We start from the raw sequence: 20,292 nt of genomic DNA on the forward strand, positions 1-20,292 counted from the left end.
AATATAATTTATGTATTTTCATTCCATCTAAACTAATTAAAGATTAAGCACCCTTTCCAGTTAAAGCATTTGATATTCTTGAAGTTAGCACTACATTCATATAAACACCTTTGCCAGGAAAACATACATACCTATTTTCAAAATTGTGTCATATAAATAATTATCACAAAGTAATTAAAGCTATCATTTCTATTTGTCCCATAATTTAAAATCCTGCACAAATTAAATACACTTATTTTTAATGTATAAATTTCAAAACACAATATAACAACTCTCACTTAAGTAAATCAAATGAGTATTCCTTGCTGAGTATTTCTGGACTACTATATAGGAAAGTATCACTAAAATACAGACAGGCTCTTTAGTGTTCACATCAGCTATAATAAAAGCACAAGGAAGAAACTCCAAATACAATTTCAAAATGTAGGACAATAAAAACCAAAGCCCACCCAGGCAGTAGAGGTGTACACCTTTAAACCTAGCCCTCAGGAGGCAGGGGCAGGGGGAATCTCTATGAGTTCCAGGCCAGCCTGGTCTACAGAGCTAGTTCCAGGACAGCCAGGGCTACACAGTAAGATCCTGTCTCAAAAAACAAAACAAAACAAACAAAAAACCCAAAGCCAATACAGAGCTCTACACTGAAAGACTATGCCACAGACAGCAAGCCACCCACATGGGCCTCACCTACGAATGTGTGAAAACAAACTGTGGCAACGTACAGGAGAAAAGTGAGCCAAACTCCTCTGAAAACTCGGGAGAGAAAAAGTGTGTACTTAGAATGTGCTGTCCTCATTTATTCAATGAATAGATAGATGGACAGACAGCGAGTTTTCTTTTGAGACAATCTCTCTTGCTCTCTCTAAGATCCTTTCCATGTTGCTGATTTTTGTTTTAAGAAAGCTCGTCAATGAAAACAATAAGCACATACACAAATACTGCAAATGAAGTGATGAGCAATTTTAGTAAGGGCAATGTCGATGGGGTGAGGGCAGGGGCAGTCCATTAGCCAGATCCCCAACAATTACCAGGAGTAGAGAAAGCAGGGAAGAGAAGAGGCTATGAAGAGTGTGCCTGAGACAGGGAGAGCTCTGACTGACAGGAGGAGAAGGCTCTGCTGAGTAGTCTCAAATGTCAGGAAGTAATCTGACCCTGACAGGCAGGCAGCTGGCCACAGCAGCAGAGACCAGAACTGGTGTGAAGATAAGAAGCATGGGGGTGGGGGTAGGGAGTGGGGGGTGGGGTGGGGCTGAGTAACATTTTAGAGAAGAAAGTTCATAGGACTTTGTGACTGAATGCAAAAGGAAAAATGAACAAAAACCAGCCCAGAGGTCACACCAAGAGCTGGGCTTCCTGTGACAGCAAGAATGACTGGGCCTGTTGTGGGACTTGAAAACTGCAAGAGGAGCTGGCTCAGGACGGTGGTAACAGGGCAGGAGTTGGAGATCATGAGATGCCCTAGGCACACTAGTCAAGTAGTGGGACAGGATGAGTTCGACTAAAGTCACTGTCAGAGGCGCATGATAACTAAACCAGGTCACCAGGCAGAATGGGTCAAACAGCGTCAGGTGAAAAGTCTGGTAAGTATGGAAGGATATAAAGCTGATTACAAAATGTTACACTGTAGACTTTCAAGAAACAAAAGGAAATATATGATGACCTGGATTTCAAAAAGCTTTAACCTAGTAAGGAAGATGGAGAGAGTTTTAGAACAGAATATTATTAAAGTCTTGCAGGCAAGGGTGGCACACACTTTTAATCCCAGCACTCAGGTGCAGACTGTCAGGCAGATGTCTGTGAGTTCAAGGCCAGCCTGGTCCACAGAATGAGTTCCAGGACAGCCAGGGCTACACTGAGAAACCCTGCCTCGAAAAACCAAACAAAACAAAGAAAGTGGAAGGAATAATTCTTCTCCGTGAGCATAAGGATAGTATTTAGGAAGGTGACTTTAGTAAAGATGAATCAACTCGAACAAGAGGAACGGCTTTTCAGGCTCATGGGACCCTACATAGTCACATTCATATGACACAGACACGGACCGGAGAGATGACTCAGCAGCTTAGAGTGCTTCATGCTCTTCCGGGAGACTGGAGAGCTCAGTTCCCAGCGCCCACGGCAGCCAACCTGCAACCAGCTCCAGGGAGTCTGATGTCCACTTGTGGCCTCCAAGGGCACATGCAAAGGTCTACCATGAGAGTGTATGCATGTGTAGAAGCACATGTGCACATACACACATATAATTTTAGGGTCAATTATGACAATATAAGACAAAATCAGCTCATATTTGAAAATTTAAAAATATTTCTAAAGCAATCAGGGCAAAAGGAGAAACAATACAAAAATGAAAAACACTCAAGACCAAAATATTTCAAATACATCTTACCAAAACTTGTGGAAGGCAGCTAATAAAGCACTGACTGATAAGGGAAGTTCACGGCTTTGAGTGTTGTCAGGAAAAAGCCTACACAAGAGAGAGTATGTGCCTGGAGTGTTTAAGAAAAGCAGCAGCAGCTCAACAGAATAGCCAAGCAAGAGACAAACCCAAACAAACACTATGCAGTCTTAGAAAGATCGGGCAGAAACAGGAACCAGCAGGGAATTATGAATCTCTAAGACAAGTGGCGTAAGAACACAGGAGGTACAGACAAGAAGAGGTCTGGCAACGGCTGAAAAGCACAGGGTCCCAGGAAGAACTGCACGCCTTTCACACTGTGTATACAAGGTAGATAAAGCCAAGAAACGAGCTGGACGGAGTGGTGCATGCCTGTAATTACAGACGTCGGAAGAGAAGCACACGTCTGAGGGCAATCAGGTTATCCAGTGATAGTCTGTGCGTGGAAGAAGCGCAGGAGAAGGGAGGAATGGAGAGGGCTACACATCCCTCTATGTCCATGCCGGTGACTCGGCAAGACTACCAAAACACCAGGACTTATTTAGCAAGTTCAAGGCTTGGGTTTAATCTCCAGCACCCCACAATTAAATAAATAAGAGCAAAGAGCTAAGAATAGCCAAGCCATTTGTGACAGGAGTGTGTGGAGGGCGGAGGAGTGGGTATAGGAACTGGGCTCAAAGCAAAACATCGAGACCTGTTTCAGATCTACAGCAGAGGCTCAGAGTGAGGACCTACGAGGCCAGGACACAGAGAACTTGAAGTCAGTGGAGAAACTACTCAAAAAAGGATGCAAGGGCAGTAACAGGTTACCCAAAGATAGAACAAAATAAAATGAATCCTTACCTCATAACATATATATCAACATATATCAATTTCAACTGGAATAAAAATATAAATGATAACCGGGCGGTGGTGGCACATGCCTTTAATCCCAGCACTCAGGAGGCAGAGGCAGGCGGATCTCTGTGAGTCTGAGGCCAGCCTGGGTTACAGAGCAAGTTCCAAGACAGGTTCCAAAGCTATACAGAGGAATCTTGTCTCAAAAAATATAGAGAGAGTTGTAGAGCGATTGCCTAGCAAGCACAAGGCCCTGGGTTCGATCCTCAGCTCCAAAAAAAACAAAACAAAACAAAACATATATATAGATATATAGAGACAAGGTTTATATATAATATATAAGCTTATATATATTATACATATTATATATATATAATATATATATATATATATAAAAGAAAACCAAAAGTTTGAATAAAAAATACAAAAATAACTTTTCTTTCTTTCTTTAAGATAGGAACTCACTACAGAGCCCAATTGGCCTATAGCTCATGTAACTCAAGCTGGTTTCAAATTAAAATCCTTATGCCTCAGCCTCCTCAGTAGTGAGATTAGAGGGGTGCACCATGACATTTGGCAAAACTATCTAATCCTGGTAGGCTTCTTCTTCTTCGTTCCCCCACCTCAAAGACTGACTTTATTTTTAACTCTATATATGTGGATATGTCTGTGCACATGATACAGTGTCCACAGAAGCCAGAGGTATCAGATCCTGAGGTGAAGGACGTTTTAGGGAGCTGTGAATCACCCAATGTGGGTGCTGGGAACCAAACTCAGGTTCTCCATAAGAACAGTAACATCTAATCACTCGCTGAGCAATCTCTCCATCATCAAACAAATTTCTTTATGAAGACATTAAAATTTTTGAGCATAAAAGACAGATAAATTTTGCTTCATTAAAACATAAAGAAAATGAAATCCACAGCACAAACAGGAGCAATATTTACAAGACGAAAGACCTTCTACAAGTCAAAATAAAAAACCAACCATATAGAAAATTAGGAAAAATATTCAGAAATTTAACTACAGCAAAAATATTTTTTAATTAAAAACCTTATGTGTTCATTCCAATTCAGTAATGATAAAAATGCAAAGTAAGAGCAATGAGATGGCAGCTTACCCTACCAGACTGGTCAAAGAATCAAGACCTGAACAACAGAAGTACGGCAGTGCTAACTCCCAGGCATTCTCGTGGGTGAGTACACTGGTACAATCTGTTTGCAAAATCATTTGGTATAATTATGCAAAAGTGAATAACTGAGCCGGGTGGTGATGGCACATGCCTCGGGAGGCAGAGGCATGTGGATCTCTATGAGTTCGAGGCTGGCCTAGTCTACAAAGCGAGATCCAGGACAGGCACCAAAACATCACAGAGAAACCCTGTCTCGAACCCCCCCCCCACAAAAAAAGTGAATAACTGAATTACTTTGAATCAGTAATTTCACTTTTACACAATACCAGAGAATGTCTGTAATAAGAGTTCATAATTTAAGGAAATTAACGAACTACAAATAGCTACCAATGCATTGCTAATCTTGGAAGTATTATACTGCATGAAAAAAGAAAGTCTGAAAAGATATCTATAACAGAACATCATTTCCATAGAGCTTAATCTCAAGCAGAGCTAAATATAGTATTTAGGGACACACACAGTGAGATAAGTCTATTTTTAAACGGAAGAGAATAAGAGTTTCAAAACCTAGTCACCATCTGTTACCTCTCAGGAGGAAGACGAGACCAGATAGGGAGAGACCAGCACCATGCTGCTGCTGCTGGCCTACCTGGGAGGTGGCAGGTTCTCAGCAGTTCGCAGCATCTTTACGCATGCTTTAGCATACATAAATACTGCAAGCATTTTTGCATGTGCATAGTAAGATGATGGCAGCAACCAAAAATAAAACAAGGAACGGACGGGAAGGTATTGTCTCTGACTCTATAGAGAATGCTTCTTTGAGAAGCTAACCTTGGAATAAGGTCTGAAGAAGTGCAGGAGGGAGTGTGCCACCTGGATCCTTAGGGAAAAGCCAGCTAGGGAGAGACAGAGCAACTTGAACAGGAGGCAAGCATGTTCCTGGTGAACTGTAGGATGTGAAGAACCACAGCAGTTACAAGGGCAGAACACGAGACTGTAGAAAGGGAACCAAGGAAGGACTTCCTTCCTGGTTCCAGTGGTTCTGCTTTTAGCAAGAGCCCAGAGTGTGGGTCTGATAGCTGTTAAGGGTTGCCACAAGAGGAGCAGGTGAGCAAGGTGCTAGAGAGTAAGGAGGGAGGAAAGGGGAGGCCTGAGACCAAGGTTAGAGGGAGGAAAGGGGAGTATCTAGACAGCACAGGTCCCGGTAAGTGGCTGTTAGATGTAAACAACGAAATCTGAGGAGATGTGACCAAAATGGATGATTAGGTCATTGGTGGCCCAATGAAAAGAGTTTTTGTCCAAGTACAGAAGCCAGATACACTAAAACTCAAGTTTCTGTAAAGAAGGCAGAGACAAATTCAAGTAAGATTCTGAAGACCTTAAGAATGATTATTTCTGATAGGTCACAAGTTTTAAGTTGTAAGATTATCATAGTGTATAAGCCACTTTCCTATAGTACTTGTAATTCCTAAAGTTTGAGCTTTTAAAGCACTTTACAATTCTAAGATATAAACACAATGAAGTCTGTGACATGGGAACAACAAATAGTTTCATAAAAGAAATAAAATGCAAGAACAGGAAACAGGCTTACATTACTGAACGCTATCAGAAGTCCTTGTGATCACATTATGCTGAGAAACAATGTTGGCCCCTCAATGAGATGTGACTCCAGCGAGGGGCACACTGCAAGCCTATGGGAGCTCTAAGTGTGGGGTCCACGCTGCTGGCAGGAAGGCAGGGACAGTCCCATGTCTCAGGACACGAGTGGCCTACCCTATGCTCAAGATCTAGAATTACCCAGGTTTTTCAAAGTGCACCCCTAAAGTGGGGTTACTTGTCCCCTTCCTAACAAGTAAATACACAATATGGTCACAAGATACATATATTAAAAAAAAAAAAATCACAAGATAAACTGTGATCCACCATTAAAGTATGTTAACTCTTCAGAATATTTTCTCACACTTTTTCTTTAACAGAAATAATCAAGAGTGTCCAGGTCTATGAAGAGGTTCTTAGAACAACTCTACCCAATTCTCAAGAAGACTATAACTTCAATAATTAGTTTCAGTGAAAGTATGTATGTAGGGAGGGAAAGGGAACTGTACTTCAACACCCATACCCCTTCTACACAAACCTAAACAGATAAAAAGAAGCATACCAAAATTGTCCTGACCCACTTACACCCCAATTAGCACAGACCACGCTTCACCAAAACTCTTCTTCTTACTGTGAACACAAAATGCCAGCTGTGAAGAAAGCAATACTGCTGGGTTTGCACACTTTTGTTGCCATAGAAACGGCAGAAATGGCAGAAGCTGGATGCCTCACATTTAAGCTATCAGCAATAAAATCAAACAGACAAAAATCAATGCTACAGGATTTGTTTTAGTTAAATTCTATTGTAAAGGCAAGTCATGAAAATGTGCAATAGTAACAGGATTATACAGAGGCCATTCCTTAAATGTCCATATTTCCACAGAATTTAGTAATTCTTAAACCTACACTTAGGATACTTTCCATGTACTCCCAATCTGCTTTTCCTTTTATAGGATCACTTCTTTCACAGGGTTAAATTTACTTCAGTTAATTGGTGTCTCATAAATAGAACAGCATAGAGATCCACAACCATCCCACTACATCTGCTTTGCATTCCCACTTCAGCATATCGGGCAATCTCACGATGACTCTTAACAGCACCAAAGACAGACAAGCACAAACACAACTAGCCAGCCTTAAATAACAGGAACAAGGCAAGCAGAGCTGAAGCTGGGCTAGTTTCTACAATAATGGACAATGCTGGCCTGGTATTAGTGGCTCCAACTATGCTTTCATTTCCATATAGTGTGGTACAATTCCCTTCCCTTTTGATACACAAGTACGATCCCAGGAGACTGGTTTCTGCACACTCTTCTTCATTGTTCCCCTGAACAAATGAGATTCTGTGCTGTAGAACACATAACTACCAAGGAGGAAGCACAGTGCTTTCTTTCCTTGAACACACACAGTAGTCATCGGCAGACATTAGTCCACCATAATTATCTACACCTTAAAACAACCTCACTAACTAGATAGTTGAGCATTTAAAAATATGCAAGGCATAGTGACTTATGCCAAGAATCCTAGCATTTGGAAAGTGGAGGCAAGAGGATCAGATTTCAAAGTCTTCCTTGGTTACTTAACAAGTTCAAGAACAGCCTGGGAAAGGAGAGCTAGTCTCTAAATAAATAAATAAATAAATAAATAAATAAATAAATAAATGGATGGATGGATGGATGGATGGATGGATGGATGAATAAATAAATAAACGAGTAAATGAATGAATAAATCAAAATAAATGGGAGGGAGGGAGCAGGGCATGGCAGAGCACACCTTTAATATCAGCACTTGGGAAGCAGAGGCAGGCAGGCGTCACTATGAGTTCCAGGCTAGCTAAGGCTACCTCAAGACAAAGAGGGAGAGTAGTAGGGCAGAGGAAGGAGTCACAAGAGAGGTGGGTGAGAAATGCAGAGACCGGTCAATGCGGCCAGTCCCCAGACACTGCTGATGAACGTCCGAGCACTCTCATGTCTACAGGAAGCTTCCATATACTAACTGGCTAGGGAACAAATACACAAATGAACTGAACCGAAAATGGTTAGCACTCACAATTCACCCAGTTATGGCGTTAGGCATAAGTGTCTTTTCACAGGTGATGTCCCATTTAAAAGAAATATCAGGAAATGAGTGAACATGCTAAACTCTATCAAGTGTATTTATGAATATGTTTTAAAAACTAGGATTTTACTCCAGGGTTCCAAAAATCACATGTACATTAATGACTCCCAAATCAAGACTGCTAGGTCTCTAATCTTCCACGTATCTTAGAAATAGGTCAACTGTAGGTAAATCATTTCCACAAGTAGCCCAGCTCCATTCATTCTGGATGAGTTGTTCTTTCTGTGACTAAGCTGTCTTCTCTGGGTATTCTCCCCTTGGCCGACAGAAGCAAAAGCCTGCCCTCGGTTCTGCCCTTTATGCTGTGACCCTGCTCACTGCTCTCAGCTCTTGCCTCGGGCCGAGGATTACCTCCTCCTTACTCTGACCCGCTTGCCGTGGACCTCCACGCTCTCTCTCCAGCACACTGTCTCCTCTGAGGCCCCAAACAGAACTTTTAAGTGTGAGCTCTCTTAAAGACCTACCCAGCTCTGCCAGGGGGTGGTGGCACACACCTTTAATCCTAGCACTTGGGAGGCAGAGCCAGGCAGATTTCTGTGAGTTTGAGGCCATCCTGGTCTACAGAGCAAGATCCAGGATAGCCACCAAAACTACACAGAGAAAGCCTGTCTCGAAAAACAACAAAACCAACACAAACCCCACAACCTACTCAGCTCAGGAAAGCCCACACTTAAACAGAACACCTGGGATCCTCCATCACTGGCCCTCCTTGCTGCTCTGCCTTCTCTTTGTTCCAGTCACAGCACCCAGTGGTATCCAGGTGGCCATTTCTGTCTATGCCATTTCTTCTGCCTGGAATGCTCCCAGATCCATCGCCTTCGCCGTATTAATGTCCACTTATTTTTAGTGTTCTAAGGCCCTCATCCCAACTAGGTAGGTTCTAATTCCATGTTCTCAATATTTTATACTTGAATGTTCATGTTCATACTGCAAACTGTCTCTATCTCTGTCTCTGGGTGAGCATGTGTGAGTATGTGTGTGTAAACATGTATGCCACTGGAATGAGAGCATTGTTGCTCATGGCTAGGTAAGTGTTCTACCAGTGAACTGCACCCTTACTCCTGTAGTTTCTTTAAAGCATCTTTGTTTTATGCTACCTGTATATGAATTTCCCCCACAATGGACTCATTGAGGGAAGAGGTTGTATTTTATTAACTTTTATATCCCAAGTGCTCAGTATAGTGTCTAGTACATATTAGGAAGTCAAAGTAAGTCTACAAAGCAAGTTCTAAGTCTGTAAACAAGCACTTCCTCCACAGAAACCCAATGACAAAAATATTCAGGATGTTTGTTTGGTTTGGTTTTTGGAAACAGGGTTTCTCTGTGTAGCTCTGGCTGTCCTAGAACTCCCTCTATAGACCAGGCTAGCCTTAAACTCACAGAGATCTGCCTGCCTCTGCCTCCTGTGTAGATGTACAGTTTTAAATATGAAACACAGAGCCAAATGCAGAGTTAAAATCCCAAGAGGTCAGAGCAATAGCTAAGAGCTAAAAACCCTTTCTTACCCTTCACTGCCACTGCTGTCCTTCCCCTCAGCAAGAAACCTACTTCCTGTCTGTCTGTCCTTTTATTGACTTTCTGTTCTGCCTTCTCATTGGTTGTAAACCCAACCACATGACCTCCTCGTCACTCCCTGTCTGTACAGACCCCCAGGTCTTCTATGGTTGGTATTGAGGTTAAAGGCGTGTGTCTCCATGCTGGCTGTATCCTTGAACACACAGAGATCCGACTAGCTCTGCCTCCCAAATGGTGGGATTAAAGGCGTGCACCACCACCGCCCAGCTTCTTCTATGGCTTGCTATTAGCTCTGACCCCCAGGCAACTTAATTTATTAACATACAAATAAAATCACATTTCAGTACAAATAAAATATCACCATACTCCTGAATGCAGTGCTGTATTAAAGGCATACACCACTATTGCCTGGCCAAAAAAATAAAATTAAATTAAAAAATCCAGTTTTAAATGACGGTTCTATTCAGTAATACTATTACTTTCATACTTTATATACATAGTAAGCTAAAAAGCCTTCTAGAACCTAGCCACTATTTAAAATGTTATCTGTAAGTGAGAAAATCTTCACAATAAAGTTTCATGTTTATAAGCTATTTGTAAATTAGAAGCAACCTGTAATACCAAGTCCATGATTCGTTTCATTTTACTGTAAGCCAGGCTGGTGGTATCTGTAATATAACAGTTATGTTAATCCAACTTTGGTACTCACAGTAAACAATGCCTGCCAACCTAGCACTGCCAACAGTTAACAATGCACTCCTTTGTCTGCTTTTAGAAGTGTTTATAGGCCTGAACAGCAAAGATAAGGCTTTCTTTTCCTTAACAAGAACCAATAAAAAGCAACCATTATGAAAAGCTCCATGCAAAACAAACACATGTATCTGGAGGGCTATTTACCTAACTCGCTTCAAGGTCAAAGGGAGGAAACAATCCAACTCTACTTCACATTGCAGCAGCAGCAGCAGCAGGAATAGCTGTGCACAGGTGTCCAGATTCAGCACTGAGACCTACACCTCCCAGAGGCAACAATCACAAGATGCAGTTTTCTGTTACATCTACGGCCTCATCCAAACAAAACTGACCTAATTAAACAGCGTCCCTGAATGGTCTTCAGTTTTAGCTGTGGCTTCAAAGTCCAAAGGCTCCTGTCTGTGGCCCTCGATTCTTCCCGTCCTATTTAAGTTTTACGTGCGATTATGCTCACTCTTCTACTGAGAAAGGAAGAGCATCAGGGAAAAAATGATCAGACTGAGCTCTCTTGCTCTACGGATGAAGAATCTGGGGCCCAGAGTGAAAAGACTAACTTCCTCTAACTGCACTCTCCAAGAAAGCGGCAGGCCCAAGTGAGAAGGCAACACCCCCAAAGACACACCGCGACCATGCGCCAGGGCTCTGGAAGCAGGAGCCCCCGGAGACTTACAGTGTACTGAGTTTTGCCCCTCACCTCTGGAAGTGTGCTCAGAGGAAGGTATGTCCCACAAAATAACCACCACATGTAACCTGGTGAAAAGAAAACACCAGTCCTTACATCCTCAAGACGAGACCTTAGGTAATGCCATGGTGGGGATTGCCTGGACAACCTTTTATCACAAATTCAATTTGTACTTCAAATGGATATATCATTACATATAAATTTTGTCTCAATAAAAACAATAAGATAGCAAGACTGAATGGACTTTTCAGTCTTAACTCAAAGACCTAGTGCTCCTGTCTGTGGTCTCTGGTTTTGACTGATTTATAATTATTTTTATTTTTGTGTCTGTATGTGTCTTTGTGTGTGTGCATGGACACATGCATTCCACCTGGAGAAGGGCCCCCGCCCCCATCTTAGGTAGGGTTTCTATGGCCTTAATAAAACACCATGGCTAACAACTTAGGGAAGAGGGTTTATTTCATCTTGTACCTCTCAAGCTCCATCACTGAGGGAAGTCAGGGCCGTAACTCAAAGCGGGAACTTGGAGGTAAGGACTGGAGCAGAGGCCATGGAGGAGCATTCCTTACAGGCTAGTTCCCTTCAGCCTGCTCAGCCTGCTTTCCTGTGGCACCCAGGACCACCTGCCCAGAGGTGGCCCTGCACCAGTTAAGAACATGCCCAACAGACTTGCCTGCAGCACGACCTTATGGAGGCATGTACTCAGTTGAGGCTCCCTCCTCTCAGAACAACAAGCCAGTACCACATACCTGCTTCCCTCTCATAGCTGGCTGACGCTGCCCCCTGTCCCATTCCATTCTCCCTCTTTTTGTGTGCTTTGTTTTTTCGAGACAGGGTTTCTCTATGTAGACCATGCTGTCCTGGAACTTGGAGCTCCACCTGCCTCTCCCGAGTGCTGGGTTGCCCAGCTCACTCTCACTCTTAAGGAAGGCCCTCTCCAGGGACTGCTCCTTCCTTCAAGGCCCACCATGTTGAGAAGTCCTTTCACACTAACAAACGGAATTCCTCAGAGATTCCAATAGGGATCAGCCTCCTCTGCAGATGGACGCTGCAGCTCTTGTTTATTTATCAGAATGCGTTCTAGTTTTGTCTGCTGCTGTAACAAATGGCCCCACAAAAGCAGCAGGGAAGAAAGGGTCTGCTTGTCTATCCATTCTGGGTTCCAGCCCATCATCCTCAGGAGGTCGGCACAGGAACTCACTGCACAGCTAAGACCAGAGAGAGGAAAGCTGCAGCCTTCATTGGGGACTGCCTCATTAGCTTTCTTCACTACTTACTCTAAGTGCAGGCCTGACCCCGCTTACACTGTGTAAGTTAATGTGTAAAACCAACCATCAAGAGCGCTTAAGTCCTACTCAGACAAATACTACCTGCTGCAGTAACTCTCTTCAAGCAGATGCTTAGCTTAATAAATCAAATGAAAATAGAAAGTCATTTGACTAGCACAGCATTCTTGCCTCCAGAAAATCTCAATGACATCTCATTTAAGAGGGAAAATAAGCTATCCAAAGCACTTACATGATGACATTAGTTATCTAAGTTTTTTTTTTAAACTTCATATTTTAAATGTTAAAGTCTTGGCAAAAATAATTGTACTATTCAAATATAAGCTACAGGAAATACAGACTAATTTTTTAAATCTTTTGAAGAACCAGGAAGGGTGATTCACACACCTCTACCTGGTCTCCGCTTTACGCAGACAGGCTAGAAAAAGCATCAGGCTGAAGGAACTGTGTAAGGAAGGTATGCTTGGAGTGTTGATGGATGGACTGTCCAGAGGCACCTACTGTCCAGAGGGCAACTGGGAGGAATTCAGAGCCCTCAGTATGAAGGTAGGTAGTCAAGCATATAAGTCACCATTACCTACATGTTACAGGGAAGGAAACAGAGGCTTAATGGCCATCTTAGAAATTTTTTATTTTAGGCTTTTTTTAAAAGATCGATTTATTTTTATTTTATTTGTATGCATGTGTTTGCCTATATGTATACACCGCATGTGCGTGGAGCCCAAGGTACCAGGAAGAGCATCTGATCTCCTGGAACTTAAGAATGGTTGGGAGCAGCCATATGGGTGCTGGAAACCCAACCTTGCTACTCTGTAAGTGCAGCAAATATGCTTACCCACTGAGCCACCTTTCCAGCCCCTCCTTTGTACTTTAAACAAATACAAATTCAACTCACTAACATAAAAACACAACTATTCAAAATGCAGGTTACCTTTTGGGGTGGGACTTCCACAGACTCTCTAAAGAGAAGAGCTAGGCCAGGCCCGAGTTCATTCCCATCTTTACTCCATGAAGAACTAGTGCTTAGCACGGGCCAGGCCAGGTTCTGGGACCGGAGTGAAAAGGACAGTCTAGCTGGCCATTCAGCTTATGCCACGGGCCTGGTAGCAATGCTCTGAAACTGAAGGTCAATAAATCCACGTAGCACCACATTTAGCCAGCACACTTCTGTCTTTGCTGAAGAATAATGAGAAGTGTTATATGCTTTGCAGAGATCCCCCTCTAGTAACTTACAAGCACAGACAATAGCCAGAGCCAGGACAGAATCAATGAGATGTGAACCCTGCTCTAAGAAGTTCACACTGCAGGAAGGCTACCAACTGCATGCTGGCATTCCTCCAGGTCCAGAACAGCAACCCCAGAAACGTGAGTCATCCTGTGGTTCATCATCTCACTCCGCTCCATCCTGCTGTAAAATTAAAATACAGCTTTCTCTCAAACTGTTTACAGGTCTCAAATATTTATAGACTTATGCCTCTCCTTCACCGTCTCTCAGCCAAGATAAATACTTTCAGCTCTCTCCCCTTTCCTTTTAAAGCCAATTCCTCAATTCAAAACATCTTTTTGGTGGCTTTAAAATTCTCTGCTTTTGTATTACAGTCTAGGATCCAAATCACACAACTGAAATATTGTTCCAGACAGGAAAACAACAACAAAACATCAATTTAGTTACCTCAACTTCCTTTGTTATGCCATCAAGTTGCAAGTTTATGTTTTTTCTATACTATACTTGCATGAGTTTTCCAGGCTTGTCATATGAAATGATCATTTAGAGACAATGAGCACACAGAAACAGTTGTGACTTAACAAATGGTGTAAAGAACAGGAAATAAAGTAGTCAAAAGCCTTCCAGCACCTCAAACAGTAGCCCTGTTCTTCAGCTCACTAAAAGAAATTTCCAGCATCTCCATCTCCTTTTAATAATATATTCCTATTTTATATACTTTACATTTTTCTACTGATGACAACGTATATGTATAGGTTGAATATTCCATTCCTGAAAATACTTGAGCAAAAGCAAGGCAGTATGTATGATACAGAGAGCTATCAAAATCTCAGTTAATGGAAGGCCAGGGAGACTGTCCCCGATTCCTTTAGTTACTTAGGAATGGCGGAAAGATACAGTAACTGTGTGGGAACAGTATAAACAGGCACTAAGATAGTTCAGAACATCTCTCGAATACATGTAAGCCCTATGCTCACCCTGGGAGATAGGCTTTGTAATCAGTGGGGAGTCCACTCTTCAGCTCACAAAGACTCAGGGACTTAAAACAAATAAACCCACCAATACTAGGACCCGATATTTAAGCCTGCCTCCATCCGGCTGCAATCCACATCTTTTTGTCCTACACCCAGCCATCCCTATTTAAGCCAGGCACAACTCATGTCCTTCCTGAGACAATACAAGGGCCTTCTCATCTTAGAATTTTTATAACCAGCACTTCTACAGCTTTCTTTTGCTCACCAAATCTCCAAATTCCGTATCAAGGTTCAACTGCTCCCTGAAATATCACCTGATTCCCACCGAACTCAAATAGTAACTCCTCTTAGCTTGAAAAACAGCAGTGCGCCTGCGCCTCTGAAGAACCTACCATGTCATCCTCCCTAACTTGTAATTGTTGGTGTTTGTGTCACGCTGCTTACAGTAGCCTACAGACCCCTTGAGAGGGTCTCTGATGCAGTCACAGCTGCATCATTCCCATTTCCCCCTTTTTTACACAGACACAAAAATAATTCACTGAGAACAGGGTTTCAAATACTTGGTTACAAAAATGCAATAATCAACATTCTGGCATTTCTACAACATTTATTGTATACAACAAGGATCATAAACCCTGCCCTCTCAGAAAGTTATAATCTGGGAGATGATCTAAGATAGTGGCTCTCAACCTTCCTAATGCTGTGACCCTTTTCAATACAGCTCCTCATGTGGTGGTGACCCCCAATCATAAAATTATTTTCATTGCTATTTTATAACTGTAATTTTGCTACTGTTATGAATCCTAGTGCAGATATCTGTTTTCCAATGGTCTTACACAATCCCTATGAAAGAGTTGTCAATCCACAGATTAAGAACAGCTGCTCTAAGACATCTATAGGAGATGAACAAAACCCTAAGAGAATAACAATGAACATAACAGGAATGAAAAACAATGAAAGATTGTTACATTTCAAAGCTGAGACAGATTATGAGAGTAAGCTTTAAATTTCTATATTATTATGGTGTATTGGTGTTTTTCTGCACGTTTGTCTGTGCACCAGGTACATGCTTGGTACTTGTAGAGGCCAGAAGACAGCATAAGATCCCTGGGAACTGGAGTTACAGTCAGCTGTGAGCTGCCATACGGGTGCTTGGAATCAAACCTAGGTCCTTGGCCAGAGCAGCCAGTGTTTAACTGCTGGCCTTCTCCAGCCCCAAGCTTTAGTATTTGTGCTGAGCCTTGAAAGACAAGTACATTTAAGTGTGTAGAGACAAAGAACAGTAGACATGGAAATGTGAGCCGTTGAGGCAAGAGACCTCCGCATGATACAGGAACAACCATTAGTAAAAGGCATGCAGAAAGGAAGAGGGTGTGTGTACAGAAAACATCTGAAGTCATTACAACTACACCCAGTAAGATCCTGAAAACTAATTAGGAAACTTAAACTTCACTTTTTCTATAGGATTATATTCCAAAGTTCCTGAGAGGCTAATAAACGGACTGGGAGGGGGAAGACTGTTAAGGGCCTGAGAAGGAAGGAGGCACAGGGGATAAAAACAGACGAGTAGAAAGGTATTATAGAAGTCACGCTCTGGATGTGAACTACAAAGAAGGTCTGTGGAGAGGGAAGAAGGGATGTTTCTCTGCCAGGAGGAGGCTGCTGCCATAACCAGGGGAGAAGATACCAAAGAACAGCAAACTCAACAGGAAAAACTGAGTCCTGGTCATTCTGAACAGTACCAGTAGGCATTCAGATCACAGTATCACAAGTAAACCACGATGAAGTCTTCTATTTAGAACAAGGAACTTTGTAAAACAAGAGAAAAACATTCAGTCCCGAATAAAAGATTCTCACTAATGATTTAAATGTGACTGGAACCTAAAAGTACAAAATCTAAATGCTATCTATCTACGACCATTCCAAAGCATTCTCAAGTATGATGAACCATTTTAAAACCTGGTGACTCAATGGTAAATACAAAACTGGAAATCTAGAAGACGTAAAGATCCTTGGATTCTTTAAAAATGCTAAATGAATGGATGACTTGTGGTCAATGTCGCAGCAAGAGCCGGCCAAGGCAGACTCCAGGCCTGACTGACAAGGTGCCACAGGTGCTAACTACACCTCTTTATGCATTCCTTCTCTTCCGTAGCAAACAATTCTCCTCAGTTAATGAAGCTGGAATCTGCCTCGACTAACCCTATCATTTCTGGATCTAAAATCTGCAAAACCCTAAAAAATAAATTATTATGAAATCATGTGAGGGAGAACAGCACCTCCAATGACAAATTCATGAGGATTACAGTGATCCTATGCCTTATAGTCTTAATAAAAAAATTAATAATCTAAGCTGAAAAGGAAGAAAAGTACTTCACATATAATTTGGTTGCTAACAAATGTTTGTTATATACACCGAATTAAAATATATGACCAAACATTTGCATTGTGGCTAATTTGCCTAATAAGTATGTTCTAGTTATTAAACGCATTTATCCATTTATTTACTATTAAGTAATGCTGGTAATAACATTATTTTCACCAGACATAATGTCATTATTTCAGCTTAAGTCTTAAAGGGACAAAAAATGAGAAGTCAATTTCCATTATTAGAGTTTTTATATAAAGACAAATTGAAGTGAAATGCACTAGCTTTACCTATTAGCTGAGCATTAACAGACACCAGATGTCTAAAGATAATCTTGTTTGGTTGGTTCTTGATTATCTGAGACAGAATCTTGCTATGTAGCCCAGGCTGGCTGCAAACTTACGCTCTTCCATCTGAGTGCTGGGATCATAGGTGTGCACTACTGCTCTCAGCAAAGGGTAAATGAAGAGAGAGAGAGAGAGAGAAAGAGCCAGTGGGGGGTGGGAGAGAGAAGGGGGAGGGAGGGACTGAGGCTGTCCTTGAACTCATGGCGATCCTCCTACTCCAGCTTCCCAAGTGCTGACCTTATAGACAGCAGCTGCCATGACATCAGCTTCTAGTCTTTTGATTATAGGTTATAGGTGAGTTTTTATCCCTCCTTTAGTATGTATTTATACATTTTTCTTAGCTAATGTTCTATTATAATTATACCAAGAGGTATGATTTTATTAAAAGAGAAAGAAAAAGATGTACTGATGAATTAAAAAGAAAAACAAAAAACTTACCAGGTCTCTGTGAAGCACCCAGTTTGCATGGAGGTAATGGATACCATCGAGAATCTGGTAAAGCAGTGACTTAACCATAGATCTTGGTAACTGCATGGGCTTTTTATTTGCTTTTGATGCACGGTGAAACTTAATAATATGCTAAAAATTAGAAAATAAAACATACTGTAATAATATAGTCTGCTCATGTCTCTAGCAAAGGGGGGAAAACAATAAAAATTGAAATAATTGTTCTGTACTTTACAATTAACTTTTAAATTAATAATATAAAAATTCCTGAATAATAAAGTTGTCCAAAAAATATATTTGGGGATGAATGTGACCATGTTAATGTGGGTCTATAATGATCAAATCTCATGAAAACACTGAGATTTTCACTAAATAGCCTCAAAAGGTAAAAAGAATTGATACTTAAATGCCAGTCTAACAAGAGTATTGGTAATATTCTATATGGATGGGAGGAAGAAAGAATGGCAAATTGTAAATCGTGGCTGTTACATAAACAGTTAGTACTTAGTATAGTTGTATAACATCACTGACAATGGATATATCAGAATTACTTGGAAAATACTCTCCCTTGAGGCACAAAAGAATGTGATATGTTCCTAGAATTTAATATTATATAGGAGAGAACATTAGAAAGAACAGAGAAAAGGAAGAAAAGAAATTGGAGAATTTTAACAACTTGCAGTAGTAATTGTTAGGTCTCAAACCTAAGACAGCCATTTGTCAAACGGCTGACGTATCAATAACCAGACCGCCATTTTCACATCACATGTTAAATGTGGATTATAAAAGCACTGTAATGCAAGGGAGGAAATGCTACAGCCTCCTCTAACTCCCACTCCACGTCTGTACTCAAATCCCAGCAAGGTCCCATAAAAACAGCCAGTGTTCCTAACTGCTGAGCCACAGCATCAGCCCCACACTACTATTAACATGAGCCTTGTAGAAATAAAGGGGGTTATGATAGGGAAGATGCTTTTGTTTTGAGCTAGGTCCTCGGGTAGCCTTGGATAACTTCAAACTCATGTACTCAAGGATGACCATCAACTCCTGATTCTCCTGCTTCCACCTCTCAAGGCCTTGGATTACAGGTGTGCATTACCATGATGAGCAAAATAACATTTAAACATTTTATTTATGCAGTGTGTGTAAGTGTGTGTGTGTGTGTGTGTGTGTGTGTGTGTGTGTGTGTGTGTACATGCACATGTGGAGGTCAGAAGGTAACTCACAGGAACGGGTTCTCTCAGCCCACCATGTGGGTCCTGGGGGAATCAAACTCGGGTCCTTATGTTTGATGGCAGGTACTTTTTACTGACAGAGCCATCTACCCAGCCAAACCATGTGATTTTTACTAAGAAATCACTGGAAGTACTCATCAACAGCTCTGGAATAGCATGGACTTTCAAAGGTCTTTCAAAACCCTATGTATAAGCCTGTCCAAGTTGTTCTTATGAAGATTTTTTTGATTTATGTAGAAGGCACACAATAACATACTGAACTGAATTTATCCATAATTTAACTGTCACATTTTAAAAATTTTTGGTCATTTTAGACACAAAATGTTTACAATGCTCTGGTTCTTTTATGTATTGATAAGTCATTCTAAAAACTATATGCATAGTTTTATTTGGTAGACCCAGTTTTAAATACCAAGATATGGTAAGAGATCAACTTTAACTTAAAAACTACTCACAAGCATATTCTCGGTCAAATTGGAGCCCTGTGTACTTCACAAAAAGGAACCAGTTTTCACTGTGCATATCACCAAGCTGCCATTAACTGCCTGAGCAGAACTAGTCTCTTATTCTAGCAAAACTTCCTCAAGGGAAACTTGCCATTTTAAAATCAACATTTACTGTGGTTGCTCTGAGCTGGAATGGACAGTGAGCTTTCTTTTCTGTGAATTAGTAGTACATATTGATTGCATACATGCCCCTTACCTAGATAAAATAATCCTTTTGACAGAGAGACTTTAAACTTACCCAAAGGTCATGTTCTGCATAGTCAAACAGCAGCCACACCTTCCTGTCGCTGTGCGAAAGGAACACCTTCTGCAATGCGATCACGTTAGGGTGCTTCAGTTCTCTCAAAAGCTGAAGGCAAGAGAAAGACAGAGATCACTACTCATTAGCAAGGAGGAGCTTAGAAGGGAATCTGAACAGGATTTTTTTTTCTATTTGAAACAAGGTCTTACAAGACCCAGGCCACTACCATGCCTAGCTTTCACATGAACTCTTCAAATTTCAGAAGAGCCAGATGAACAGCATGAAGGGGAGATAGCTCTCCAATACCATTCCTGGAGAGAAACTGTCAGCACCTTTCTGAGCCTCCTCTACAACGTGCATATGTGCTCGTGTGTGTTAAACAGGACCTTTTGTTTGTTTGTTTGTTTTTCAAGACAGGGTTTCTCTGTGTAGTTTTGGTGCCTTTCCTGGAACTCTTTCTGTAGACCAGGCTGGCCCTGAACTCACAGAGATCCGCCTGGCTCTACCTCCTGAGTGCTGGGATTACAGGCGTGCGCCACCACCGCCTGGCTAGGACCATTTTAAATGATGCAGTGTAAAATGATAAACAAAATGAATATTGTATCACTACAGAAGTCACTGGGTTTGGGAAGATAGTTCTTGTG

The 20,292-nt window shown here is 41.5% G+C and overlaps 1 protein-coding gene across 4 annotated transcripts in view; it reads right to left on the reverse strand.

Annotated features, from left to right (window-relative positions):
• Cdk19 (cyclin dependent kinase 19) overlaps nucleotides 1-19,756 on the reverse strand; it is a 51,358-nt gene extending 31,602 nt beyond the window's left edge. The window contains exons 1-2 of one of the 4 annotated variants that reach the window (XM_036168859.1): nucleotides 19,646-19,756; nucleotides 17,658-17,798 (exon numbers count right to left, since the gene is read on the reverse strand). In XM_036168859.1, coding sequence (XP_036024752.1) covers nucleotides 17,658-17,753 — 96 coding nt within the window. In that variant the 5' untranslated portion in view covers nucleotides 17,754-17,798; nucleotides 19,646-19,756. Of the gene's footprint in view, nucleotides 1-10,484; nucleotides 10,587-17,657; nucleotides 17,799-19,645 lie in introns of those variants that run through there. The other 3 variants (XM_036168856.1, XM_036168858.1, XM_036168857.1) reach the window with 3 other exon arrangements.
• Between the last annotated feature and the right edge of the window lie 536 nt (nucleotides 19,757-20,292).

This window comes from Onychomys torridus, chromosome 19 (assembly GCF_903995425.1).
Source record: "Onychomys torridus chromosome 19, mOncTor1.1, whole genome shotgun sequence".
NCBI lineage: Eukaryota > Metazoa > Chordata > Mammalia > Rodentia > Cricetidae > Onychomys > Onychomys torridus.